Source organism: Poecilia reticulata, linkage group LG16, assembly GCF_000633615.1.
Source record: "Poecilia reticulata strain Guanapo linkage group LG16, Guppy_female_1.0+MT, whole genome shotgun sequence".
Lineage (NCBI taxonomy): Eukaryota > Metazoa > Chordata > Actinopteri > Cyprinodontiformes > Poeciliidae > Poecilia > Poecilia reticulata.
The window spans coordinates 9,061,532-9,088,619 of NC_024346.1; the positions used below are offsets into that span (position 1 = coordinate 9,061,532).

The 27,088-nt window shown below is 37.9% G+C and overlaps 2 protein-coding genes across 2 annotated transcripts in view; one reads left to right on the top strand and one right to left on the bottom strand.

Moving 5' to 3' along the window:
* The first annotated feature begins 574 nt into the window (after positions 1-574).
* On the top strand, positions 575-14,039 carry eva1ba (eva-1 homolog Ba (C. elegans)). Its single transcript, XM_008431107.2, has 4 exons — positions 575-862; positions 10,179-10,328; positions 11,945-12,037; positions 12,127-14,039. Exons 3-4 carry the CDS (start codon positions 11,971-11,973, stop codon positions 12,549-12,551), a joined length of 492 nt encoding a protein of 163 aa, XP_008429329.1. The 5' UTR covers positions 575-862; positions 10,179-10,328; positions 11,945-11,970; the 3' UTR covers positions 12,552-14,039.
* A 5,767-nt stretch (positions 14,040-19,806) lies between these two features.
* sh3d21 (SH3 domain containing 21) overlaps positions 19,807-27,088 on the bottom strand; it is a 17,817-nt gene continuing 10,535 nt past the window's right edge. Inside the window, exons 11-17 of the mRNA XM_008431106.1 lie at positions 24,363-24,413; positions 24,162-24,276; positions 23,164-23,332; positions 21,775-21,849; positions 20,792-20,991; positions 20,540-20,603; positions 19,807-20,395 (exon numbers count right to left, since the gene is read on the bottom strand). Coding sequence (XP_008429328.1) covers positions 20,363-20,395; positions 20,540-20,603; positions 20,792-20,991; positions 21,775-21,849; positions 23,164-23,332; positions 24,162-24,276; positions 24,363-24,413 — 707 coding nt within the window. The 3' untranslated portion in view covers positions 19,807-20,362. The remainder of the gene's footprint in view (positions 20,396-20,539; positions 20,604-20,791; positions 20,992-21,774; positions 21,850-23,163; positions 23,333-24,161; positions 24,277-24,362; positions 24,414-27,088) is intronic.

Below are 27,088 nucleotides of genomic sequence, written 5' to 3' on the forward strand. Positions count from 1 at the left end.
TGTGAAGGAGTTATGAGAGTGTATTTGTCCAAATTAAACAAAGCCTTCCAACCTTTTCTTTTGAAGGTTACAAATGACCCAACTGTATTTATAACCTGACATTTTAAAGGGCTTGTTTATTTACCAAGACTCTATTTGTTATACTACCAACTGGCTCAAGTTTGATATTTTCAAAAAAGAAGAGCGAAACTTGCTTAGTTCTAATAAGACATGTCGAGTAAAACAATGCAAATAGTGTTTTTCCAAAATAAATTCACGTGTGCCCATTGGAACTTTATCTTTTGGAAAATATAAATAGAAGTTCACAACACTATTTTCTTGTTTATGATTTTTTTTCATCCCTGTCACATTGGAGTCACCATGGAGAGACTTGGCTTATTTGCCTAAGGGTTGCCCTTTTTTCCTTAACAACAAAGGGAAAGCCCCCCTCACACCCACAAATCCACACCGCAACACACACACAGACCACAGTTCTTATCCCTCCCTTCTTCCTTGAGTTTGCCCTTTTTAGGCTGTTCCTCTTTTTTTCCATGTGAAGGAGGGATAGTATGACAGATTTCCTGCTCCTTGCAGACCCAAGCCGGGAGAGAGAGAAAAACTCTGTTGCTCACTCATTCTCCAAGTTTGAGAAAAAGTTACCACCTCTTCCCCAGACTCTGAACACGCACTGCAGGCGGAGACACACACACACATACACACACACACGCTCACACACAAGTTGTTCGGGACAGCAGAAAGCGTGAAACAGCCAGGACTGCTTGTAAATGTGTTTGTGGAGGGAAAGAAGATTTGCAGTTCGTCTGAGGATCTCGGCGTGGACTGAACAACTTCGTCTGGGACGTTTTCCTCTCATCACCTACCAGTGAGTTTGACAGTTTGTTTCAGTGTGTATGTAGTACCATAGAAACCCCTGCGTAACATACAATGCAGCCCTCTGTTAAAGTTTAAATGCTCTGCTGATTGTTAAAACTGTAGCTGTTAAGGAGGCGCCTGTGTTGGAAAACTTCCTTATTCTTGAGGAAAAAAAAACTAAACCCTGTTCTACGATTGTTTCCACTTGGTAAGCTCTGTTGAATATGAAAGAATTTGGGAGAGTTTTGGAAACAAAGACTCACTCAGCTTTTACATGTGATGCTCATAATAACAACCATATGTTGTCATAGATTAAACTACTGTTTTTGTCAAAACCAGGCATTATCTGAGCAGGATATCCATCCAAACAGAGCATCATTGTGTGGTCCTCCCTCATACGTGTGTTTTCCGTTCGCAATAAGTGAACCGGTGCAAACAGAATATTGAAGCAGAGGGACAGGGGAGCCTGCTAATGGCTTTCCGGTGCAGCTGCACGTTATTTAATGACTGGTTTGTCGCTGTTTTGATGAAACAAAAACAATTTGTTGTGTAAATTCTCAGGTCAGTTATTTTTTTTTGTTTCTTTGACAGAGACAGGTTTTTAAAAGCAAGAGCTACACTTGTGCACCGCTTCATATGGTTCTCATTCAACTTATATTATCTTCTACAAGCGTTCTTGCGCAACATCAGCTGTCCATATGCTTCAGTCAGTTTTCATATCTCCTTCTGTCTGTGACGGATGCTTGTGGTTAGCACCTCCTGTCAGAGGAGACGGAGCAGGGAGGTGATGGGTGGAGGTGGGATTGGGCCTCTTCTCTTCTGTGTCTAATCCAGTCAGTCTGAACAGGCTGGCAGCACTTTAACTGCATCTCCTCTTCTCAATCTGATAACCCCTCATTGAATGAGTGTAAAAGTTAGGTAAATAACACCTTCGAGCATAGATGCCTGAGGAGTGTTGACTTCTCTGTGACCTCTTTAGGCTGGTCAAGTTGGCAGACTTTCCTTTTACCCGAAGCCCCACAGTCTCATTTATCACCCGGCATGCCTTATCTGTCCAGAGTCTGGTTGTTAACGTACTTTATTTACCCCGAGGTCAAAGGTTGAGATCTGATTTGACTCGCTTGTCTAAGCTCCCATGGTGCCAGCCTGTTTGCAAGGTGATTGCACAAAGTTTCAGTCCAGTCTCAGTCAAGGTAAACTAAGAGAAAAGGGCACCTGAAGACAGCACTGCACAAAGACAAGAGATAAACACAACTTCCTGTTAAAGACGGGGTGAAAAGTGTGCTAAGGCTGTTTGTAATGATCATTTCACAACAGCTCAAGGCAAGACAATTCAGTGTGACAGATTAAGTTTATCACATATCAGTTTTGTAGCCACACTACTTTCAAAAGCTCTAGTCGTGGGTAAGAGCAGTGGATCTATTTTGATTGATTTATTTTTTTTAATATTGCTCAGTATTCTGCACTTAGGAACTGGACTTAAACCTTCTAGCAAAACTGGATAAGTAGGTATTTTCCAATGAGCAGCTGAAATGCAGTAAAATTGGCTAAACGGAGCAGAAAGTCACACCACATCAGATGATCATCAGCAGATCTCTTAGACCCCTAGCTGTTGTGAACATTCATCATCCAAATATGTCTTCAAAAACCATGGTTCATGTTTCTATTGCTGACTGTTCAAAGATGGTATTATTAGCTGCTTTATCCAACATGAAGTCAGAGTATAAAAAACTACATTATTTCTCAGTTTAATATATTTTTACACAGTGCGATGACTGTATATACAAATGCATTCCTCCCATGATCATACTGAAGCATATAAAATTGACTTTGAAGTTTTTTTTTCTGTCTTCTGTCAAAACGACATGCACTTCTCAAACTTTTTGCCTACATGTACATTTATTAAGATCCCCTATTTAGCTTCGACAAAATGTTTTGACAAGTTAAACCCCAACCGTTGGCCTCAACATTCACCCCTGTTCTTGTCACTTATATGAATACTGACATGGTTAAGCCCAGACTTATTCAAATCCCTGACAGATTTAAAGTAATTCCTAAAATTTCAACATGTTTCTCCCGACATGCTAGCTTTGAAAAGGTCCAGCCAGAGTCCCGTTTGAATCGAACACAACACAAAAACATTAAGGTTAAGGCTCCTGCTACTCTGTTTCATATTTGGCTTGCCACAGTGGGGGTCGTTTTGCCCCTTCTCACATCGGTACTTGTGCAAATTTGGTTGTTGCACATCTAGAGTACAAAATATACAACTTTGATTTGAAGTAAATTTAAAGTAACGTGAGTCCAGTCAATATTAATCAACTGGATGTTAGGAATACATTTTCACAGTCTCAATTTTATCAAATGACAAAAAAAAAAAACTTTACTTTGAATATCATCAAGTCTTTATCAAAACTTTGCAACAAAATAGACCATGCTACATACTCATTTCAAATACATAGATGACTGAAATACAGATTAAAAGGCTATAACGCGATGTTATCATTAATGACTCTACAATGTTAGGGTTTGATTTTTAGTCTGGTTTTGTCTGGACCTTAAAAATATCAAGATATTCTGATTCAATTGATCCGAATAACAAATAGCAGTGCTGGAGTTATCCTGTCTGCTAATAGTTGGTAGGCTCATTCAAAGCCACTGGCAAACAGGACTTTAAACCATGCTAGCAACCTTAACTGTACTTTATTTACACAAACACATTCCTGTCACAGTGACACTTGTTAAATCTGGAGACATTGCATCACATTTATAGGTAGTATAAACGGATTTCTTTGGGCCAAGTCAAACAAAGGGCGAGCATGTGTTTTGAATGATAAAGCAATTTTGTGGGTTCATAGATTTAACAAAATACCTCATGTTTTTATGCTTCTGGATAGTAACCCAGATCAATCACAATAATGTGCTAAGAGCTCTATTTATTAAGCTGTAAATGTGTGAGGATGCAAAGTAAGAGCAGATACAGATGTCTTTCAAGTATTAACATAGAGACATCACACGTACCGATACCTGTAAATGTTTATCTGCTCCAATATGGTTTTGAAGCTATGTAAGCTTAATTCAGTGTCTTAATAAGGTGCGTATGGAGGCAAAGCATTGTATATCCTCTGGATTTCCAAAGTGAAGCATTCAGACGCTACCTCACATCTGGATTACATTAACCACTTGCCCTAACCCCCCAGCTCAGTCCCCATCTCTATTACCCTCACATTACCTGCCTCAGCCGGCATAACATGCTCCTCACAGGACGAGCAGTGCACTAGGGTACACCCTTCAGGATACCATGGGATTGAGTTCTTTGTTTTACTCTTAGCAAACTGGCATTATATTAACAACAAAGCATTTGCTGTTTGCATATCCCAAACAAAGCTAAAAGTCTGGAGTCAAATAACAAATGGAAAAGAATGTCTGATTTGGTTGATTTTGTGTTTGCTCTTGGAAACGTTTGTGCCCTTCAAACAAAAGCTGGTATTTATTTATTCATGAGTTTGTGTCGAATAAAGTATATCACAAAGCAGAATACAGATGCATGTGAAAAAATATGATTATTTAAAAATTCTGTTTTAGTCCCACATAAACAAAAAGAATCCCTTAACTATTATATGCAAATGTCCAGTCCACATAAATTGACTGACTTTAGTATTGCGTGACACTTTGCAATTGCAACTGGCAGCAGGCAAGAGCTAACACTGATATAATTTGTGTTAAAAATAAACAATTTCATAGTCAGTTTTCCCTGATAAGTGGTTTAAAACCTTTTATAACAAGTACTCAGTCATCAAAAACTATCAAAGCTTTAGCATTCTTACAGGCTTTTTTTTTAGGTTTTGTATATATTCTTTTGGTTTCCCAAATGGATCGTGGATCTTTGTGTTCTGTTCACATACTTTTTGAAAGGTTTTGGTGACACTTTGTTTATTAGTTATCAGACAGGAAAGTGGGTTATGAGAAAGAGGGAAAAACAAAGGTCTTAAGACCAGGAATCGAACCCATGACAGCCACATGGAGGACCAACGCCTCCATACACTTACACTTTACTTCTGTGCCACTATCACACACAGGTTTTGTGTATATTCTGTGGGGAAAAAAACTATGTTTAATATAACTTTTTTTAAAATTTTATTTTAGAAAAGGAGTACATTTTTTAAGTTTTGAGTTAGAAAAATTAAGACAAGTGCCCTGACGTCATAAATCCAAGTAGATATGCTGCAGGTTTTACACCAACTCTTAACGTAGAATTAAATAGGGCAGCCATTTATTTAAAGTACATTAATAGACACCATAAAAAAAACTCTTTTAGCTAGATTTGCATGTCTTGCTAAAACAGCAAGACATGCCAGAGATCAGTTCCTTCTGGTGCTCCGCTTTATTTTTAGATTCACATTGCAAATCATAACACTTACCCAGGTAGAGGTGTGAAAACCACACTGTAATTATTCCAATTAACATGAGCTCAGCAAACCTGCACTTGACCATAAGTGTGAGTTTTTCACATCAGGTGACTGTTTTTTGAAGCCCACATTATTGACGTAAAGGCAGACCCAGCGCTGTGTGTTAATCCCCCGTGATGTAGTTTCTTATGAATGTTTACAGAAGATGCAAATTCACACACAAAACATCACTAATTGCTTGCTGTTTATTAAAAACAAAAAGGGATTTTCTCCTAAACACAAAACACTGAGAGGCAGGTGAGTAATAATAGTCTCCTGTCTGCTGAACTGTAATCTAGAAGATCCAGTAAGGAACGGCAGTCATCTGCTGTGACTTTGTGGTGCAACGTTTCTGATAAATGCAGGTCAATTACAGATTATTTTCAGTGTTAGAACATTCCTCATGCCTTTGTATTATTTATTAAATAGTTTAAATTTTATGATGCCATAATACTCTGAAAAACACATTTCTCTGCATCAGGAAAAAATTACATATTTTCCCTTTTTTATCAGCTTTCAGCAGAAAATACAAACACGTCTGTTCGGGGTCAAGCTCAGCATCTGCACTAAGACTTAGTTTAAATAAGAACTGCCTTCATGTTTTCTTTCCAAATTAAACAATATCTCTTCGTCTATGTCAGCAACCCTCGCTGACAAGAGGGAAACAGAACTAATATCAATCACAGCTCCCAACCAAGGAACTTGGAGGAAGCGCATCCCTGCATTCTCCGGCGATCCCTCTTGATAGTATGCCTGGATCTGAAGAAGACAAAATGTTCAGTTTGGCTTATGAAGGATATTACTTTCACCCTGCTGATCTTCATAAATGCTTTCACAGACACTGTAAACACAGAACTTGGTCTGGGCTACGTTTCAGTTTACAAAATGAAAAGCAATACCTGCACCTTTATTCTCATGGGGTAGAACTAAAGTTCAATTATATTTGCAGAACTTGGAGCCTCTTCTGTGGCGCGATTATAGGTGTAAGAAAATTATCATAAAATCCTTCCAGCAGATATTTGCTGATATATACTTTGGCAGTTTTGAGACTCCTGTTGACATTTTCTCAGCTGTTCAGGGAATTTCATTGTGAATGACTGAATAAGCAGCGTTGAGACACCGCTACGATTAAGTATATTTATTTAAGTGGAACTTGCTGTAGCCCGTTTCAGAATGTGCTCTGCAAGTTGAAAATAGTAAATAAATGACCCAGATGACTGCTTTTGATGCCACGGATCATTAAGTCCAGGCCGTTTGCTCAGTAGCAGCCAACAAATCAAAGCAGAAATGTTTTAATGAACGCAATCAAGTGGGAAGACACTAGCTGCTATAAATCCTGATGGCAGCCTTTGTGATCTTGCTCACTGGAGAGCGCCTGTGTGTGGACTCAAAACAGCAAAATATGATTTAATGGAAATGCAGCTATTTTCATTGTGTGTAGTTACATTCCAGACTAACCACAGTTGTGGGAGCTTAGCTGAAATTTGAGGTATAAAAAAAAAATACTTCTTCCCTTTCTGTGGTCCAGCGTGTGTCATTACAATGGGGAAATAGCCAAGACTCGCTCCCTTGTGTAATCTGACCTTTTTATCTTCTGTGTTTAAATCAAATGTGGCTTGACTCTCTGTGTTAATTCACTGAAGGCTTATGACTTTGATTTCTTCATTGTGGAAGGTCTTTGTACAGTTTATGAAATAAGTATCAAGGATTACTGTATTGTATTTTGTGACAAGTTTTTGCTATGACGTGTTTCTCAGTTGCAATTGATTACCTACTTTAAAAAAGTCAGAAACAATTGTTCTGCATGTCGACTCCAAGGCAGATTTATGGGCAACTTTATCTGGTCCTGTCACATGGTAACAACCAAATATATTAAGAAATTTAAACTTGATGACGGCATCTTGCTGAAGTTCAGCTCCAGCATCACAAGGTGACAGAAAAAGGATCAAAGTGATTTTGTGCCATGATTGCAGGTGCCAGAATATAATGGTGTGTCACAATTTTTTTTCAATACATTTTGAACCCAGTTTTAAGAAGAGCAGTCTTTGCCTTTGGAAGTTCACGATTGCAGGCTGTTACCTGTTTAATTCATGATTTATGAATGACAAGAAGCACCCCAAAAAGGAGATTATTTTAAAGGTTTATGCTCTGACACTTCGGAACTGACCCATGTGGTTTTTGAATGGATTATGTTTTCTTTTGGTCATATTATCAGGACAAAGGATTTCTATGTTCCTCACTATGCAGATGATACCCAGATTTATTAATTTAAGCAGCACAGGAAATGTTGGAGAAGTTTTCTTTTCTTTCCATGAATTTATAAGTTGAGTCACTCTTAAATTCCTAAAAACCTGTAACATTTTTTAAACCAGTAACGTTTAAAACATTTTTTGGTTTGACAGAAATACTAATTTAAGTCTCTTTATTTTGTGTGGGATTTTTTTAAATTGCATCTGATTCACTTATTATAAACTGTCTTTTTAACATTTCATCCTTGAATGTTTTTGTCAAATGATGGAATTTATGTTTTCCATTGAAACATACTGTATTTTAAGTATGCTTGCTTTTCCTTCTCTTTTGAACAGAAAAAGGAGAGCTTTCTGCAGAGTTTTCTTATTTCTTGTGTTTTCTTTGCTCTAAACACAACTTTAAGTTGCACTTCTGGGATATAAGTTGAACTGTCCTGATGACCATCACAGCTGACAGCTGAATACAGTAGAAAACTTAGACATGGGGTCCTCCCAATTTTAGACAATAGCTCCAACGGTGCAGGAAATTGTTGACTTGAATGTGTTCCCTTCAAAAAGGGACAGACTTTGGCAGAAGGAAGAGGAATTGTGGTTATCTTGAAGTGGATGACCAGAAAAAGACTGTGCCACATTTGGAGTTTTTCTTCCATGCTGCTCCTCCATCTAAACCAAAGCAAACAGCCTCTGCCAGAAATAGACTTTGACCAGGTTCCATGTCACAGCAACAAAGCTCTAGTTTGGTTCCCCTGAACAGCTCTGACCTAAAACGTTTGTACTAATTCAAGCCTGCCATTTGTCCTGGGATTATATTTTGTTTTCTGCTTCATAAAATTTGTATGGCATGTTTTTCAGACTTAGTAAAAAAACTATCTCAATGTGTCAAGAGATTCCTAAACAGTCTGCAGTTGACAAAAAAACTCAGGAAGAGGATGCTTGTGTTTGACCTGCGGATGTGAAATCAGGAAAGAGCAGAAGATAAGCTAGCAGGGAAAAAAAAAAATCTTTATCGTCACAGGACGTTGCTGCACGAAAGCATGTGTTGCTGCACGTTTGACCAGGTAATTGGAAAATCATGTTTCCACTCCTCTTTCTATTTACGTTTCATTATATTCAAAACCAAAAATGTGCTAAAAGTTGTACAATTTGAGAACAATTCAGAATCCTCCCATTTTTATATCACCTAACGTGCACAGTTATAAATAGTTGTTTGCTTAGCTGTAGTTTGTATTTTTAAATCTACATAAGCCTGTTATGTTTCTGTCCTAAAATCCCTGCAGGACTATTATTTTTCATCATAGCATTTACTGGATTTAATAATCAAAACATAATATAACAAAAACATTCATCAAGGCACTTAGGCATGGCCATTAGTGAAAGAGAATGCCTTAATTTTAAGTCTGTAAGGTAGGGCAAGGTCTTAAATGGTAAAATAAACACTTGGAAAAAATGAGTAAAGGTTGAGTCATAGGATATTAAACATGCTGCTTGGAAAGAGATCGACTCTGTTAATATTTCCCTGGTCTGGGAAGAAAACAACTTGGCTAGTAAAGGTCTTAACAAGCTGTAAGCAGGTCTCCATTTGTTATTACCCACTGATAATAGATCCTCCTGTGTGGTCAAGCTAAATTTGGTTGAATTCCTGTGTGAGAAGAGGCCAAATGAGGTACTACAGGTGAATGAAATAAACTATAGAGGAGGGTGGAGATGAACATCGTAATTTTTTTAAATGTGACATAAATTGAAAAATGCTCAAAAGACTTTGTCCAGGTATGTCCCAACCATTCAGTGCCGAAACAAAAGGTCTCCGTGTTCCTCCCATCAGCGTTGGGGGTGAGGGGTGACTTGGAAAACATGTTGGCACAGTGGCTGCTCTGTTTCTCACCCTCCCACTCCCCAAACACTGCCTCACTCAGGCACTGTGTGGAGAGTCAGCAAGATCAAAATCAGCTCAGGAAAGCAAAGGGTCTCTCCTAAACCAACAGCAGCAGGGAGGGCAGAGGAGTGTTTCCTAAACAGGAGTATAGGTTAAAAAATACACAGCTCAGCATATTTCACAGCATCCTCCACCTGGTGATACGCACCATGTTATGTAGCTTTTACTAACAATGTACTGATCTGGATTTTATTTTGCTCTGATATTAATCCAAACCATTCTAGGAATAGCATTTGCCAATAATGTCTCCTTGACATTTTATTAAAATCAGTTCTATATTTATACTGTTACATAACATACAGTATAATGACAGACAGTTTTATTGTGAACATGGTGAATTGTAGCATGTTCAAGATACTGCAGCATTGAGCAGCAAGAAAGGATTATTCTGTTACAGAGTAATAAGTAATTGTAGTGAGTAGTGACACTTCAAATTACAGATAAAAATAAATAAATAAATGGAATAAATTGACAAACCCACATTCAGTTTTCTGAAAGAATTTGAAGTTTTTGTGCAGATCATGCTACATAAAAGTAACTCAAACACAAGAAATCAGCAGGTTTTCCTGCAGTCTCATTCTGGGCAGCATACTCTGCAAAGGCCCTGTCCATGTTTGCATTGCAGATGCCTCAGTGAGTTTGTTGCTAATGTAGCTTGACGTCTGTATGCGTGTGTGTGTGTGTTTGTTCTCATCTCAGGGTGGCCAAATGAACTGTTTAGCCTGAAGACCAAAGATCATAGGGCCCCGATTCAACAGCAAGGGAGAGAGTGAACGGATCGAGACCACTGCAGCCTCGCTTTGCATTATGAGTCGCAACTGAAGAATTTCTCTAGGGTTCCGTTTTGTGGTGAGTTTCATTTTTAAACTCAACTCTAATGTGTAAATAGGTTTGCTTTTGCTGTGGAATTCTTGCCATGGCTTTTAGTTCATTAGTCGACCAGATTACACATGGTTTACAAATGTAGTTTTGTGTTTAAATTCCTTTATTTTCCAGAATACATCAACAAATAAGGCTGAGTGTAGTATAATTCCCAGGAATAGCTAAATAATGAGAGCGATCAAGCACTGAAGTTCTCAGAGTTTTTAATTAAGAGTTGAAAGCAAACGCAAACACTTGGTTTGTGCAATTTAAGGACATTTGATTGACGCACCGTCAAGACATGTGGTTTGACTTAAAGTTCTGTTACTCAAACATTTTTAAAAGAAAAAATATGAAAATTTGCATCCATTTCTTACTAAGGAATAAGTTCAATGCACCTTTTGAAAAAATACACAAAGTCACCATTTCAAATAGAAAAATTAATGGTTTCTCACCTTCCCCAAACCTGAAAATCCAGCATGGATGCTGCAAGTTTAAAACAGACGGCAACACTAAAAACAGATTTTATTTGCATTTTAGAGGCTTTGTATCTGAATAAATCAGCAAGGTTTTGTTGTTGCTGTTGTTCAACGGCATCGCAGCTTCTGCACACATCAACGTCAAGTAACAGCACAGAATGAGCCAACGTGCAAAGTGCTACTGAGTGAAGAAATCAAGGAATAGATCCACTTTCAAAATGATGATACACAATGATGGCGAATATGACAAACATTGATTTTGAAAGGCCAAAGGCTACTTCCTACAAAACACCAGACCAGGATTGCTGGATGTTAAAATTTGTGCTTCAAAAGAGAATTAACCTTCACGACTCCATGGCTTCTTTGTGAATCTTTTTCTTTAGGAATAAAAACTTCCTAAAGAGCGCTAAGAGTCATGAGTGCATGTAATGAATGGACACAAACACAATAGAGCTCGCCAGACTGAAAGGATACAGGAAGGATAGACCACTTGAATGTTAGGGACACAACCTCCAAACAATACGACATACAACGGTTTCTTTTCAAATTCATCTTGGAGTCTTTTCTGATACGTAGGAGATCTGTCTGACCACTTGGAAGAATGAACTTTACCTGATTTACTATGTTTTGAAAGTCATTGGATCTTTTGTACATTTTGTCCCACTACAGTCATAAATTGCACTGTATTTTGGGGGAATGTTAAGTGGTAGGCCAACACAAAGCAATGCACAATAGTGAGGCAGAAAGAAGATTGAATTATTTATTTTCTTTGTTGTTAAAAAGATAATGGAAGCCACACTGTTTTCTTTCCATTTGATGAAATACAGTGAAGTTTGTTCGTGTAACTGGAAAAGTTCAAGGTGCATGAATACTTTTGAATAAGAGCCATGGTTCAGAGACAATTTCCCTAAATGTATTATCATGATCCTACAAGAAGCCACAGACTTGGAGGTCTGACACCACCCACCCCTGAGAAGTCATAGGTTTGCACTTAGACATTGAACAGAATGCAGGCCTAGGGGAGGAGGGATTAGGAAATCACCTGAAGGAGTCCAGGTGATTTAAGTCAGATTATGTTACAGATTCAGAATAAATATGTTGTGTTTTATTTTTGTTGTTCTTCAGGTTTGAAAAACTGAAGGCAAAAAAAAATGGACGTTAAGAAAAAAGAAATGGATCTCCTTAGCAACAGCATTGCAGCTTTTGCACACATCAAAGGTAAGTCTCAGCACAGAACACAGAAGCAAAGTTCAGCATGTAAAACACTCTACTTGGGAAATCATGCTTTGTATGTGTCTCCTCTGCAGCCAATCCGGAGAGCTTTGGGCTTTACTTTGTCCTCGGAGTGTGTTTCGGTCTGGTGTTGACCCTCTGCCTCTTGGTGATCCGCATATCCTGTAAGCCGCGGACCAAGATCGCTCCCCCCACGCCTGAAAAGAACCCCTTAAAAGACGTCAGCGTGGAAGATGAGGAAAGCGATGATGACGAGGATGAGGAAGGGGATGAAGGAGAGGCCTCTGTTCCACTGCCCATCACAGAAATCCCTGTTGGGAATCATACCAGCCAGTCAGACGGCACTCTGAGTGTGAACGTTTTTACGTCAGCTGAGGAGCTGGAGCGCGCACAGAGGCTGGAGGAGAGAGAACGGATCATCCGGGAGATCTGGAGGAATGGCCAGCCTGATATCCTGGGGACGGGAACAGGGACTATTGGAAGAGTGCACTACTACTAATGAACAGAACGCTTCCAGGAAACCTGAGTTTGTAACGGAGTAGACATAAAAACCTTTGGGCCTGGAGTCCTTTCAACTTGAGAGCTTCTTTTTTTTATCCAAAGTGACTTGTGGAAAATATCAGTGCCAAATTTGAGATATTTTGCTTTGACAAAGCTGAACTTTGAGATATTGCACTTATTATGCATTACTGTCAACTGACTATACGTATTTGAACTAAAAGGTGTCTTAATGGCCTCTGTGGAAATCAAGTGGAATGAATGGAGGAACTGAAGGATTTGTGGAGGTGTCAAGCTGTAAATATACAAGAGGGAATATAGATGTTGAACACGTGAATGTTTTCTCTCAATTCATATATTCCTAAAGAGCCCATTGATATTAAATTCACACCAGATGTCAGGAACAACACACGCAATCCCAACATAAAATGACATTCAAACTAATTAGTCCATAAATTCCTCTTTCACATACTCTGATCCTCTGTTTTTCAATGGATTTTAATTGGGTTTAAGTTTGGTGATTTAAGTTTTTCAAGTGATGTGAAGTTTCACTTGCCCAAACATGTTGTTTGGACGATCAACGTGTTATGTTTTGGTCTCGTGTGGTCAGATCCTTTTCTCCCAAGGTTTCATTGTGTTCTACAGATCATCCACAGCAAATTTTAAACAAGCTTCAACATTTTTTTTTTATAATGGAGCCTAGCGCACTTAGTCTGCATGAAAGTCATGACTGTTGAGTGCATTACTTGTAGGTTTCATATTAAATTTGTACTTGCTAATTGCTGGTGTTTCTGAAGTTCTCTGTTAGTGGTAATTTGCTCTTGTACAACTCCCTGAGTATTTCAGTGAAACATCTGGCATTAACCTTCCAATGACCACTTGTAATAAAATTATGGTCCTTCCACTTTGGGATTATGGTCCAAAGAGTCCACTGTGAAACATTAAAAAGTTTATAAATATATCTGCAACCAATAGCATCAGTTTGCTGGGCAACAATTGGGTTGCAAAAGTCTTGAGAGAGCTCTTTGACCTTATCCATCATGGCATCCTTGGTAATGAGAAACGTTTTCTTAATTTTTTTTTACCAACTACACCAGCAGAATATTAACTGGCACTGTTAGAAAGCATAGTTTTTTCTCCATGCTTGCATATTTCACTGGTTTCCTGGCTGTGTGTGGCTCTGTGCAGCTTCTTTTCCTACTTTTCAAAGTTAATTTCCCATTTCATTCCATTTTATTACACATAACTTAATTTGCGGGCTTATTTGTTTGGCTTTCCTTTTTATGTGACTTACTTGGGTGGCTAATGACATCTGGTGTTAATTCAATGGCCTGCTAAAAGGACCCTTAGAAACACTTACTGAGAAAAATGTTAACATGATCAATTCTTATTTTCCCACTGTATTTGGTGCTTAATGTTAAAACAGCAGGTTTGCATATATTAAGCAAACCAATGCAACAATAAAAAATGTAAAGATTTTCTCTCCTAAGCTGTTTGTTTTTGATATATTTAAAACGTATTTAGTAATTGAGAGGCAATTTTAAACAACAAACAAAGTGGAAACATGTGACTTTGACCCACAAACGCAGCTAAATAAAAACGGCAAGACACATAAATTCAATCTGCCTTGTATCAAGGTTTCAGGCTGTTGGTGCAACTATGAGCCCCAACTGAGCACTGTTTTCAGACCACAGCTTACTTGAGTATTGTGCTGACCATTTCCATACCTATATGACCACAGCAACTTATCCTCTGATGATTACCTCCAGCAGGATGATGCACCATGTCACAAATCTCAACTGGTTTCGCATGACAAGAAGTTCACTGTTTCCCCACATCGTAAACCAAGGGAGCACCTTTAAGATGTGGCAGAAGATTTGCACCAGCCTACAAATCTGCAGTAACTTAACAATGCTATGATGCTAATTGTACAAATCTCTGATGACTATTTGTAGCACCTTGCTGAATCTATGCAAAAAGACAAGTTTCAACCTAGGACCGATGAGGTGTTGTCCCCCAAAGTGGTTCATGCGTGTAGATAGTTATAATGACTTTATTCCACCTTGAAGGATCAATTCAGATTTTTGAAGTTGGGTTCTGTTGAAGGATCATGACCAGTCAATATCTTACCATGTAAAACCAGAGACACGTCAAGACAAAAGCAAACCCTTCCAACGTTGCATTCGCATAAGACGGCTGTTCATATAAAAGTCTATAACTAGTCATAAGAAGAAACATGGTAGTTCATGGGCACCAATAATTCCCAGTATAAAATACTTCCTAAAAAATAAAACATGTAAAGCACAGACTTTGAGAGTAACTGATGAAAAGCTACAACATTGTAAAAACCAGCAAATCAGCAATCCCTTGAACTGATAAAATATTTTATCAGTTCCCATAAAACACAAGAGATCAAAGACAGTTATATTTCCAACACAAAGTTCAAATTTAAAGGTCTATTTAAAAGTATTCTTTCTTAGGTTGCGTGTTGCTTTTGTGAGACACATGAATGTCACTTGAAGAACACAAAGCAGAAAGCCTTTCATTCTCCTCTTACTGTTTGGAATTGAGCCACAGCAGTTCTTCACCTTGGGGGGAAAAAACGGTGGGAGCTGTTTAATTAAAACACCTTATATAATTAAAGTGTGAGATTTTCTTAGATGACTGTAAGCTGTTAGAAGTGCTTTATAGAGGTTGGTCCAGATGTGCACCTAGATAAGATGTAGATAAGAATTACAAGTGATTAATGACTTGTGGGAGACAGTAGTTTTATGCTTAATTTGTATTATTTTGTCATCGTCTTTGAATCATATTATATAAAAACCTTGTTTCACAGTTTTGTTTTTGTTTTTTTACAGAGATTGAATGGGTCCTTTTGGTATATTATTGTATATATGCCTGCTTCCAAGGCACGAAACAGCGCTAGAATATTCTGGTTTTGTGTTAAACAGTCCAAAGTTGTTGTTTTAAAAAAAAAAAAATCTTTTAATGCATCCTACAAAATAAGTGTTGATAATAAGATAGTGCTGATCACATGATTGGCAAACAGATTTTTACATTTCTTGTGCTGGAGCTCCTTCTGAAGTCCGGCTCCTGACTACACATTCACAGCTGATCACTGGCAGAAGAGCCACTGAGTTCATGTTCTTGTTAGATGCGATTGCTCAGTCTGACACACCCGATCCAGGCCAGCCACAAACAAAGATGATGCTCTCTAAATTTTCCTTTTGTTGTCTATAGCTTGTGAGCAGCCCACACGTTGTTTCAACACAATGACTTGTGTCAAAAGTTCTGTAATGTGGTTTTGGGAGGAGTGGGTTATTATCGTTCCCAAAGCTCTGATGTTCTGAGCTTGGCGGATCCAGGGAATTATGAGGTCAGAACTCCGAAGGCCAATATCACTGAAATGTGACGAATCTGTCCGACGTGAGCAGGAATGACGTAAACTGATGCAACAGCCGATAGACTTGCAGAGCCCAGATGATTTGCCCACACTGAACGGATGTTTGCACACAGTTAATCTTCAATGATTTGTTGACTTCCAGGAAATGGAATTATGAAGTGTTGGCTCAGCAGCAAAGCCTTACACAGAGACTCATTCACTAAATAATCAGTGTATGGTATTTGTCAATGTTCTTTCTCTCTGCCATATTGATAGAAGAAGCGTGTTTTGTTCTTGCATGAAAACACTGCATGAGTTCTTGTGAATAGGGGATAGATGAGAACCCGCCTCTAGTCATCAACAAATATAGACCATGCTGAAGGAGCTGCAGAGCTCAGGTTAGCCTTAGCTGGTCTTCTCTCTGTTGTGGCATTAGTAATGAAGTAAACTGCCGTAGGTTTTATCTTTTTATGTGAACATATATCAAAATTATGTTCTGAATATGAAAGATATTTCATTTACAATTCCAGCTTGAATTGATTTGTTGTTTTTTTTTCTAAATATCTGAAATACTTTACATTTCATCACTGTTTAAGCGCCCCCTATAAAGCCCATTGCAGTTGTTTAAAATTCCACTAATGCACGCTGCTGAACTGTCATCCTTGGGGACTTTTAGTATTTCTCAGACAGAGCCAAATATGTGTAAGCTGTTTACTGTGATTTATTATTGTCCCTGTTGGCTCAACAGCATTCCTTATTGCTGGGAATGTAAAACCGCTTAGAAGATGGTGAAAATGTCAAATCCAGGGAGAATAGAGTTTTATAGAAATGTTACTTTTTCTACACATCAACCTTCGCAAACATCAGCAAAAAAGGAGCCTTGCAATTATCTAGTCTTTAATTGCAATTGTATAATCTCATGAAAACCCATTGTGAGTATTTAGTAGGGGAGAAGGATCCATGGATCCCACATGCTGAGGTACAATTGCATTTGACCACAGGTTATTATACTGTTAACCATTTCTAATGTTGAATAAAACTGAAGCTCTCAAGTTGATCATTGTCTGAAAACCTTTAGTTTGTTGATTCCATGAGATGTAAATATGACTCAAAGAAGATGGTTTTGGTTGATCTCAGTCAGAAATGGCTACAAGAAATCAGCCACCTATTATGTGTCCATATAATAGACATGGTACATGTGTCTATTTGTAATACAAAATGTAAAAGAGCTGAAACTGTGACAGACTGCACTGAATGAGGACCCAGGTTGATCTTGTCACCAATAAGAGGATGGGCATCATGGGTTTACAAAAATCTCCTTTAGCAAACATTAGATCTCATCCACACATTTCTTGAACTTGGAAAAAAAAATCTCAAACAAATTAATGGGAGATGTGTTGCAAGAAAATACTATTTTAATTAGTTTTTTTCATAGAGGCAAACAAAAGCACAGTGGTCTGTCCAACTGATCCGCATTTATACTAATTTTCTCCAGGTTTTGTGTGAGAGGAATATAGCAAATAATCAACTTTCAACATGGGCTTTAAGAACAGTCTGTTCCTGTGGGCATTTTAGAAGTGGTCTGCATCTGATAAGCTCCAGGTGTTGCCCATATGCGCTTAACTTTAGGCAGAGGGTCGTACTTATTGGAGCACAATCATTTCAACCGTTTGGAGCCAAAACCATATATTTAAAACTTGTGGTGAAGCTGCTTTGGTCCAACTCTGATGTTAGGGAAACATTTTTCCCAATACTGTGATGAGTGAAAAAAAAAAAAAAATCTTAATATTTCTCCTAAAGTTGGAGCCAAAGTTATGACTCACTGATTTATTTTTTCAGTGAGTCATAAATTATCTTTTCTAACTGGTCAAAGTTGCAAACCTCCAAAGATCATTTGCTACAACTTTAGTTTTCAGTCTGTGACAAGATTTAACTCAGCTACACATCCTCTCATGTTACTATGATTTTTTGGAAGCATGGTTACTGCTACAAGATCGTTGCTGTCAATCCGACATGTACTCCGAAGGTCATTCAGTTTATTGGAATAACTGACTTAGACTACCCTCTAGTGGATTTATGCAGCATTGCATAGTTGATATCTGTTATATCACGTAAGAAGTCATTAACTGAAAACACAACACGCGTTTGACAGCAGTCACACATTTTGAAAAGACGAAACGATTACACTAACAGACTAGTTTTTGTTTAATGACTAAATGATCAGGGTTCACACGCACTAAACTGCCCCTGCAGTATGTTTAGACCAACAATTTGAGCCGAATCAAACTCTCGCGAGAAAACGAAAACGTACCAGTATTTATCTTCAGACAAGAACAGGTTATACAAGATAAAATAAAAGAGACGCAATTTTAAAATAATTGCCTTTGACGGACAAGTGAAGGCTTCAATATTTTTTAAGCATTTAATGAAAAATAAATTTGGTTTCTGTCTGAAACAAACAATGTCATGTTTGGTCTGGACTCACAGACATTAAGGATTTATCAAATGATCTATATGGAAATTACCTTTGGCATATGAATTATTTGGTCTATTTTTTACTATGTTTTTTGTCTCAAATATCTGATCTGTTTATAATATCATAGTGCAATTGTAATTAGGTGACTGTTTACTATGTTAACTCTACTGCTGTGTATTTGTGTTGTGGGACTGGCTTTGATGGATATATTTTCAAATTACTTGAATGGGTCAAAAATGTAAACAGGCAAATGTAAATATTAAAATGCAAACATGGACAAAGAAAATTATAAACCACATTGTTTTGGTTTTGTTTTAAATGCTGTATGATGCTCATCTAAGGCCCGTCTTTAGCTACTGTATGTCTGTTGCATTGATCCAACATCTGCCCTGTTAGTGTCGAATGCTAAAAATAAGGATTTCACCCAATTCTCACCTGACTGTCTTACTGAGCATTTGTACACTTAAACAGTGTAGATAATTGTTTTTCTGCTTCAATTAAAGTGCATCATGAAGACAATATGATAAAATTTAGTCTGAGAATATTTTGAAATTCCTCAAAACCTGATGAATCTCCTCTTTTAAAGTGTCATATCTGTAAAATAAAGTACAGCCATGTGAGTTGACTTTTGTTGTCAAGTAGCCCAATAATTTAGCATTTTAGTGTTAGTAACTGTTCGCCCACATTTTCTGAGAAAACAGTAAGCATGCTTGACAAGTTTGAAATTACCCAAGAAAAAAAAAGTCTTGACAGAGCTAAGCACTGAAAGGCACAGAAAAAAAAACTTTAAAAACAAAATAAAACATTATTGAAACATGCCAACAAATACATAACTTCCCTGTCTCTGTAATTCTTTAAAATTTTATCATTTTTAATTTATTTATTTTATGTTGCATGTTATAATTATTACAAAGATGAGTGTGGGATGGTTATGTCACTCTACTAACACGCAGAGTCACTTATTCCGTGGAGAGCTGTAGCTGATGCATTTAAAACTGATTTTGAGATGCTCTCTTGTTTTAGTAGCAGCAAGAGAGAACGCAAAGACAGGAATGATGTGGGGACAGGTTATGGCTTGAAAGCAAAGTTCCCAAGCCAAGATGATCACTTTAAACGCCGGAAGTTTGTAACATTCACAGAGCTAAGACAGTTCAGGCTTAGCAGAGCGGTTGGAATGGATGGAGCATAATCAAACAGAAACATTGACTTTACTTAAAATCTGTTCATCCAGTAGGGCATTGGTTGCTTTTATTTGTGCATTAAAAATATTTTAAAACCCTTAAATATTTCTTTCAGTGAAAGATTCAGAACCCTATTTCTTCTCAGATGGTTATAAGCAAAAGTTATTCAACTGCTAGTTTTAGAACATTTAAAACAAAATGACTGAAAGTGAAGAAATTCAACCAATTCCATTTACTTAACATTCTCCCTTCACAGTGCTCCATCCATGTACCTGGTAAATAGAATAAAGTATGATCTTTTGACAGCAGTATTTGCTTTATTAACATTCACAATATTTCATTTTTATGTACAGCTGCTTATATTACAAATTTCACAGAGGTATTAAAAGTAGCCTACAGTAAAAAAAAAAATTAAAATAGCAGATGCGACAGCCAAAACAGGACATCTAAAAACATTTCTTCCAAGTATAACCCTTAAAGGACCATCAGTTATGATTTACAGCATTCAGATGTGTAAATTATGAGCATGTTGTTTCAACGTCTCTTCGTGAATACTGTCTTTTCGGTCCAGAACAAGTGAGCTTATCCATTAACCCCCCCCCAACAACAGTTTCCAGTCTAGACATCACATGTATATTTTCAGTTTAAATGTGTTCACACAATTTCTTTTACTTGGTCTCAGTAGAAAAAAAACAACAAAAAAAAACAACACTTTGTTGTAGTCCAAAGGAAGTTTCCCAGTGTTTAACAAAGTTCTCAATCAGCATCTGAATTTAATGCTTTGTCTTCAAACTGTTCACTTCCTCCTGTATAAAGAAAGTTAGTGAGTTAGTTAGTTAGTTATTTGGAAAATTACAGTTACGTCGAACCACAACTTCTGTATTTTCTTTTCTTGTGGTAACCAGCGAGAAACAGACGGGAGCAAAATATGCCAACTATGCCTTACTGACCTGCAAAGCCAGTCTCTTATTTCTTTCCTCCTTCAGTTCTTCTTTCACTTCCTGCATGTCTCGTCTTGTTGAAAATGACAGAAACAAAGATTATTGATGTGGAAAGGTCTAGACGGGTTGACTACACAACAGTGACGGATCTCGCTTTGATGAAGATGTTTTGACGTATGAAGAAAGAGCAGATTGTCGATTATCTTTGAACACTTTTCTTTTTAAACAAGATTTAATGTATGGAGCATGAAAACTACTCACTCTTGTCGGGTTTGCAGCAGCTCCAATGCCATCCTCAGCTCTTTGATCTCTACTTGCAGGCTTGCCACGGTTGGTTCTTCGTCTTTATGGTTTGCAGTTTTATTGCCTGCAACCGCTTTTGGAAAAGCTGGTCGAACTGGAAGCGGAATCTTAGCTGTAAACTCAGGCTTCGCAGGAACCACTGGGGGTTGTTCTGATACCTTTAAAGATACAAGGGGATTCTTGTGACAGTGAACTGCACTTTATGTTAGAGAGAGCGTTTAACAGACAGGTTGGGTCTGAGCATTTCAGAATCTGCCAACATGCAAGACCAAGAGAAAACTTACACTGAACATCATTTGAAAACATCTACTATGCTGACAACGATTTCCATCCCTATGTCACCACAGTGTCGACATCTTTCATGATGGCGACAACCAGCGGGATAATGCACCATGTCAAATTTGAAATAGTCTCTGACTAGTTCTCTGTACTCTGTACTCCAAAGTCACCAGATCTCATTACAGTAGCATTTGGTACATGGTGGAAGGAGATATTGCTGTTCAACATTTGCTCAAAACTTACACATAGATTCTGATGCTCTGTTGGTTTGAGAGGTTGCTAAATGTATCACTGACCAAGTAGTAAGTGGAAGACTGATACGGTCAGAACCTGCCCACGGTTCAACTCCCAGGATGCTTGACTATTAGTAAAGCATTTTATTATCTATATACACTATGACTAATACTTGGACAACCTTTGAAACAATAAACTGAAGATAACCACACCTTCCCAAGCAAAACATAGATGTTTTTTTTTTTTAAGTCTAGTGTTAAAATTAAAGTGTGTGCAAACTTTAGTGAGCCTGAGTGTATAAAGACATAGAACATGAAGATGCAAAATGTGCAGATGCTTGAAGAGTGCAGGAAGAAAAGTCTCAAACTGGTTAGATTTAATGTTCAAATATTCAGAATCCACCAGACGCGTCAGTAAATGTTACAAACCTTTGGCGAGACAGGCAGTTTGTCAGCTTGGGGCATTTTTGGTGAAGGTTCTGCATCCGTCTGGTCTGTCGCATTCTGCAAGAGAGAATTAATGCAAAATTCACTCTCATGCTTTGCAATCTTAACGAGGCGTGTCGATTGAGAAACCAGCTTGCAACCCAGATGATACTTTAGTGAACTGCTTTGTTCATTTCCCAGAACCAATTTTCAACCCACAGAGCTCGTGCTTGAACTTGTCGCTCAAAGCTATCAGAATGTTGGCAGCTCATGAGAAGTCGAAGAAAAGACAGCTATTACTTTTCCAATGGGTTAGGGTTGCCTCAATTTTTATTTGATCAATATTAAATATTTATATGAGAATCCAAAAGATAAGCTAGACAATTTTTCCAGTAGAGCAATTTAGAAAACATTTTCTAGGAAAACCGTCTCTAAAAAAAAAAACAAAAAACAAAAAAATCCATGTATAACTACTGACTTTGTATAAAATCATTATGCAGAATGGCTAGTAGTCGTGCACTCTCCAAATCTGATATTTATGAAGGACTGAAAAGAAGAAAACCAGAAGAAATCTCTTTTGCATTTTGCCACCAGCCATGTTGAGGATACTGCAAACATGTGAAAAAAGGTGCTCAGGTCAACTGAGACCTAAATTAAACTAAGTGGTCTATGTGCAAAACCCAATGTGTGGAGAACTAACTCTGCACAGGGGAACCATGGTGGTGGTATTCTATACTGTTGGAGATGCTTTGCCAGCTTAAGGACAGAGAAACTAGTCAATGTTGACGAGTTCAACACATGACCATGTTGAAAGACCAAATGAATGGTTCAGGTCAAAGCATTAATGTACTGGGATATCTGAAAGTGCAGACTTAAAATACATTTAGAATTCACAATATTTATTTTGAACAGATTATGTCCAGTATGACTAAGAAAAGGGGGGAAAAAAAGAATGGAATGGGCATCAATGTCAGTCTCTAGCTGTAATTCCAGTGCAAGGTGTCTCTATGTAGTGCATTCAGTGGAATACCTGTAACTCAAGACTTTTACTTGCAAACTATTAATTTAAATTCCATTTATTCAAATATATTCAAATGGCTTATTGTCCCAATGAATATTCTGATTTGCCAGCAGTTAGCTTCCCATTAGTGCCACAGGATGACATTTAAAAAAAACAACAACAAAAGAACACCCTCATGAATGGTAGCATATTGTTCATCATCACTGATACGTTAAGAAAGGTGATAATATTCATGGAATGTTTTTGCATCTGTACAGACTGCGGTTAACACAACCCATGTGGGACTTTGCGTAAGCCCACATTGCGAAACCTTTACATAACAGCAGGCAAAGGGGCTGTTGACACAAAAATTTGTATAATATGGAACTCACTTGTAAAGTAGCACTCAGGTTTGTTGGTGGCCTCCTTTGTGGAGGCTTGGCTCTATTAGCGGTGGGATGAGTCAGCTTTTCAGTTTGCACATCCAAACCATCAAACTGGTCGACCGCCTCCTCCCCTGGCTGCTTTTGCGTGATGGGAACTGCATCCCCGTTGGTGCTACTGAATATAGCAGATAAAGATTTAAATAGTCAGGTTTTGTTTGCATATTTAAAGGTTTAAATGTAAAGTCTGAAATAATAAAGAGGACAAAAAATGTTCACAACATCATCATGTTTTCAAAGGAAAACCAAGCTAGCTTGAAAGACATTGTTTTTTTCATCTGCAGGTGCAGAGCATGCCAGCTGAGGTTCAAAGTGCAAACTTGCTTATTCTTGCACATCTTGCTCATTCATGCATATGGTTCACTGTGTGCATGTGGTTAAGTCTGCATGCATGAAATAATTGCTACTCAACTTATCTGATCTTTAAGCTTGCAGACTCATCTGATCAGATATTAAAAATTAATTCCTCCAGAATGTACAGACATTAAAAGATAGTCAGAAAATACTACAGGATTCTCAAAGAACTAAAATTATGCATTTTTGTGATGGCTTCCTCATAACGTCTTCAAGGCAGAATTCGTTTTCTTTTGAGTTCAGCGTGTGTGCCTGTTGTTTTGATCAGGAAACAGGAAATGAGCCGTTCTCATCTGTTTAAGTCTGATTTGACTCAGCTGAGTTTCCACTGAGCCACTAAATGGCAAGCATCCTGGCATTCTTCTGTAAGGACTCCACGGCAACTGGTGGTGGCCACCAAAAACCTGCAATGGGATCTAAAAGCAGGGATTCTGGTGCCAGACCAAAGAGCAGAATGGGTTCCTGACATTTCCTAAAACACCAATTGTGCAGCAGGGTGGCTGGAAACATCTCGCAGTTTTTTTCTGCAGAAAGTCTCTAGCAGCTTAGCACAGAAATTAGCAATGGAAGAGAACGACTTCTGTGTGACTTACACTGGTAAAATCTTGTGAGGTTTTTCTTTGATGGGCGGCGGAGAGGGTTTGATTATTGGCAGCTTTATTTTGGTTGGAGGATTGCTTCTCAAGTCTTTCTGCTCTGGTTTATCATCTGTAAAACAAACACATTGTAACTGATCTATCATCAAAAATCATGTGGTCTAATCCTATATTAGCCAAATTTTCAGTCACATATACCTTTTGCATGTGTTTGATCATTTTTATCCATTGCAGTTGCTTCTTTTTTTGCTGGAAGAATGAAAAACAAAACAAACATTAATTTACCTGGAAGGACTCAAATATCAACACTGCAGATCTGAGCTGAGATTCAACATTGGGCAGAATTGAATTTTGATTTTCCTGCAATACACTTTCTTTGAAAACGATTCCCTAATTAAAATCATTTTGTTGCTAAGTTATTTCAACAGTGTTTCTCTGCCAGCAGCCAACTTCCCAGGTGTGTTTCTGCTGTGCATGCACAAGCAGATCTGGAGGATGGCATTGCCACGGAGCTAACATTTTCAGCAAAGAGGTCACAGAATGCTGCATGGTGTTTCCCCATTCTTCCTGTGTGTTAACTGCTTTAATACTGTGAATGTTTGAGCTGCTAAAAGGCAGCATGAGAGATGTCACTTCTGTAGCACAGGGAACACAGGGCAAGTACCTTGCAATCCAGGCTTAAACCCTCCTTCATACACATACACTCACCATGGAAGCTATGCACTCTTAACCTTGAAATAACTACATTGATGGTATCTGAAAATTTTCTGAAAATGTATCATTGATACCCAGATTTTTACCCTTTGGTGAATAAGATGATCAAACAAGACACACCGTGTCACATCAGTATGTCTTCACACACTGCAAGCTTAACTGAGCGAAAACAACCTCGATGGTAAGATTATCAGGTTGTGCACTGCCCGCCTCTTGAAGAGTCTCTACTTTTCTGGTTTTCTTTTGTTTTGGTAACTACTTTTGTAGAGCACTCAGGTGTTATAATATAGGGAAGACTTATTTTCACGAGCACAACCAATATACCATAACTGACAAGATTTGACTCCTTTTATTTATTTATTTTTTAACATGCTAAACAGTTAGAAGAAAGTCCCTATCGATACCCCAAGAAAGATCTATGCCACTCACAAGAATGACAAAATGGATTTAATTTTTTTTGTAAATAAAAGTTTGTATTTAGTGTTAAAATAATTTGGCGCATAGTGTGGTTTTTAAGCTCGTCTCAATTTCAGTTCTGTGGCTGGACATGAAAATTGTTGTTCATCGACTCGCTGCCGAATTTGACAGAGCTCGAGTTATTTTGTAAGAAAGGTAAAGACATAAGATATGTATCACTGGTAGATATTTAATATGCAAAAAGACTTGCAGCACGCTTTTCAAAAGAAAAAATTGCTAAATAAAAAAGCGCCACTATGCATCCTCTGTTTTACACTTCATAGTTATGCACTCACTATTTTATTTCAAATACTCAACTGCACCCCTTACTAGAACTGCCCTCTGGGTAGAGAGCCACATTACCCGCCACTTCTACAAAGTAACGGAAATTATCAGTCTAAAAGAGAAGAATAAGTTTCAAGAGAAAATATGTCACAACTATTGTAATAATGGAACTATCAAATTGCTAAGTGTGCAAGAACTGGAGGTGATGTGAGAGAACCTAATCACAGGCCTGGATCTGTGATGTTAACCTCAAAAGCACAAAAACTGCTGAGCATGACCAAATTAAGCGGACGACTGCACAGTTTTAAAACAAAAGCCCTACCTTGGCTGCTCAGAGCATTGTGCCACATTTCCCTCTCAAGCAAGTCATCCACAGAGCAGTAGTGGCTCAAACGCTGGTTCTAGCTGGCTGTAAAAATCTCTGTGACAGAGCTCTCGTCTCCCCCTCCACCCCCTTGTTTCCTCCAAGACTCCTGAACTGTGTCACGTGATCAGTTTAACCATCCCCCAGTCTTACTACGGTCTGAGACATCCTGTGAAATTGTGATACCGCCTTGCATGATATGAAATTATGATGACGTATTAAGAGGTTAGTTGGTAAAACTTGTGTAAAAACTCAGTTACGTGACTCCCAGCAAATGTTTTAAAGAAGATCTCTCCTTTGAATGTGCTACAATAGGAAAAAGTTTTGTAAATGTATCATTTTTGATAATGTGCCACGTGTGCTTCAGACCACAGTCTTAAATTATATCACATCCTGCTTTGAGGTACCTTGCGATCCAGTCTGTAGATGAGCCTATCTAAATGTGTTTAACTGTGCTCTCATTACTTTGTTGAACTCGCTAAACAATAAAATAATACCCGCATAACCTGTTTAAATAAATCAAGTTTGAAAAATGTTATATTTTTTCCACCACGGACTATAATACATTTAATTTGAACTTTGTAAGCTAGACAATTATGTTGTTTATATTTGTGAATTGGAAAAAAAATGCAAGTTTTTCAAAAATCTGAGTGTGGTTTGCATACATATTGTTATCAAGTCTATGAACAACAAAGTTTTGCTGCAGTTTCATTGCCAAGTCTTTTTGGGTACTTCTCTTCAAACTTTGCACATCAAGAGGCAGATTTTTTTTCTCTCATTCATGTTTGCAGAGTAGTTCTAGTTTAGTGAGATTGAATTGAGAACATCTGTGAGCAAAATATCCCAACTATTTCCACATGATCATTTAGATTTAGGATTCTGATGAGACCATTTGAACACCTATGATTTGATCCAAACCATGTTACTGTAGCTTTGGCTATATATTCAACAACCCTGGTTGTTGTTCTGCTGGAAGGTGAACACCAGCCTTATGTCTTCTGAAGTCATAGTTTAGTATGAGGGGCCGTTTAGGACAAAATCTATGTTTTGTCTCTCACACACTACAAGAAACTCACGCACACTCAAAAAAACATCACGCACACTC

Bases quoted from the DNA above. Each gene is read 5' to 3' on its own strand.
- eva1ba (XM_008431107.2), top strand. From the start codon at position 11,971: ATGGACGTTAAGAAAAAAGAAATGGATCTCCTTAGCAACAGCATTGCA. The intron at 12,038-12,126 runs GTAAGTCTCAGC...TCTCCTCTGCAG, and splicing joins AGCTTTTGCACACATCAAAG to CCAATCCGGAGAGCTTTGGG.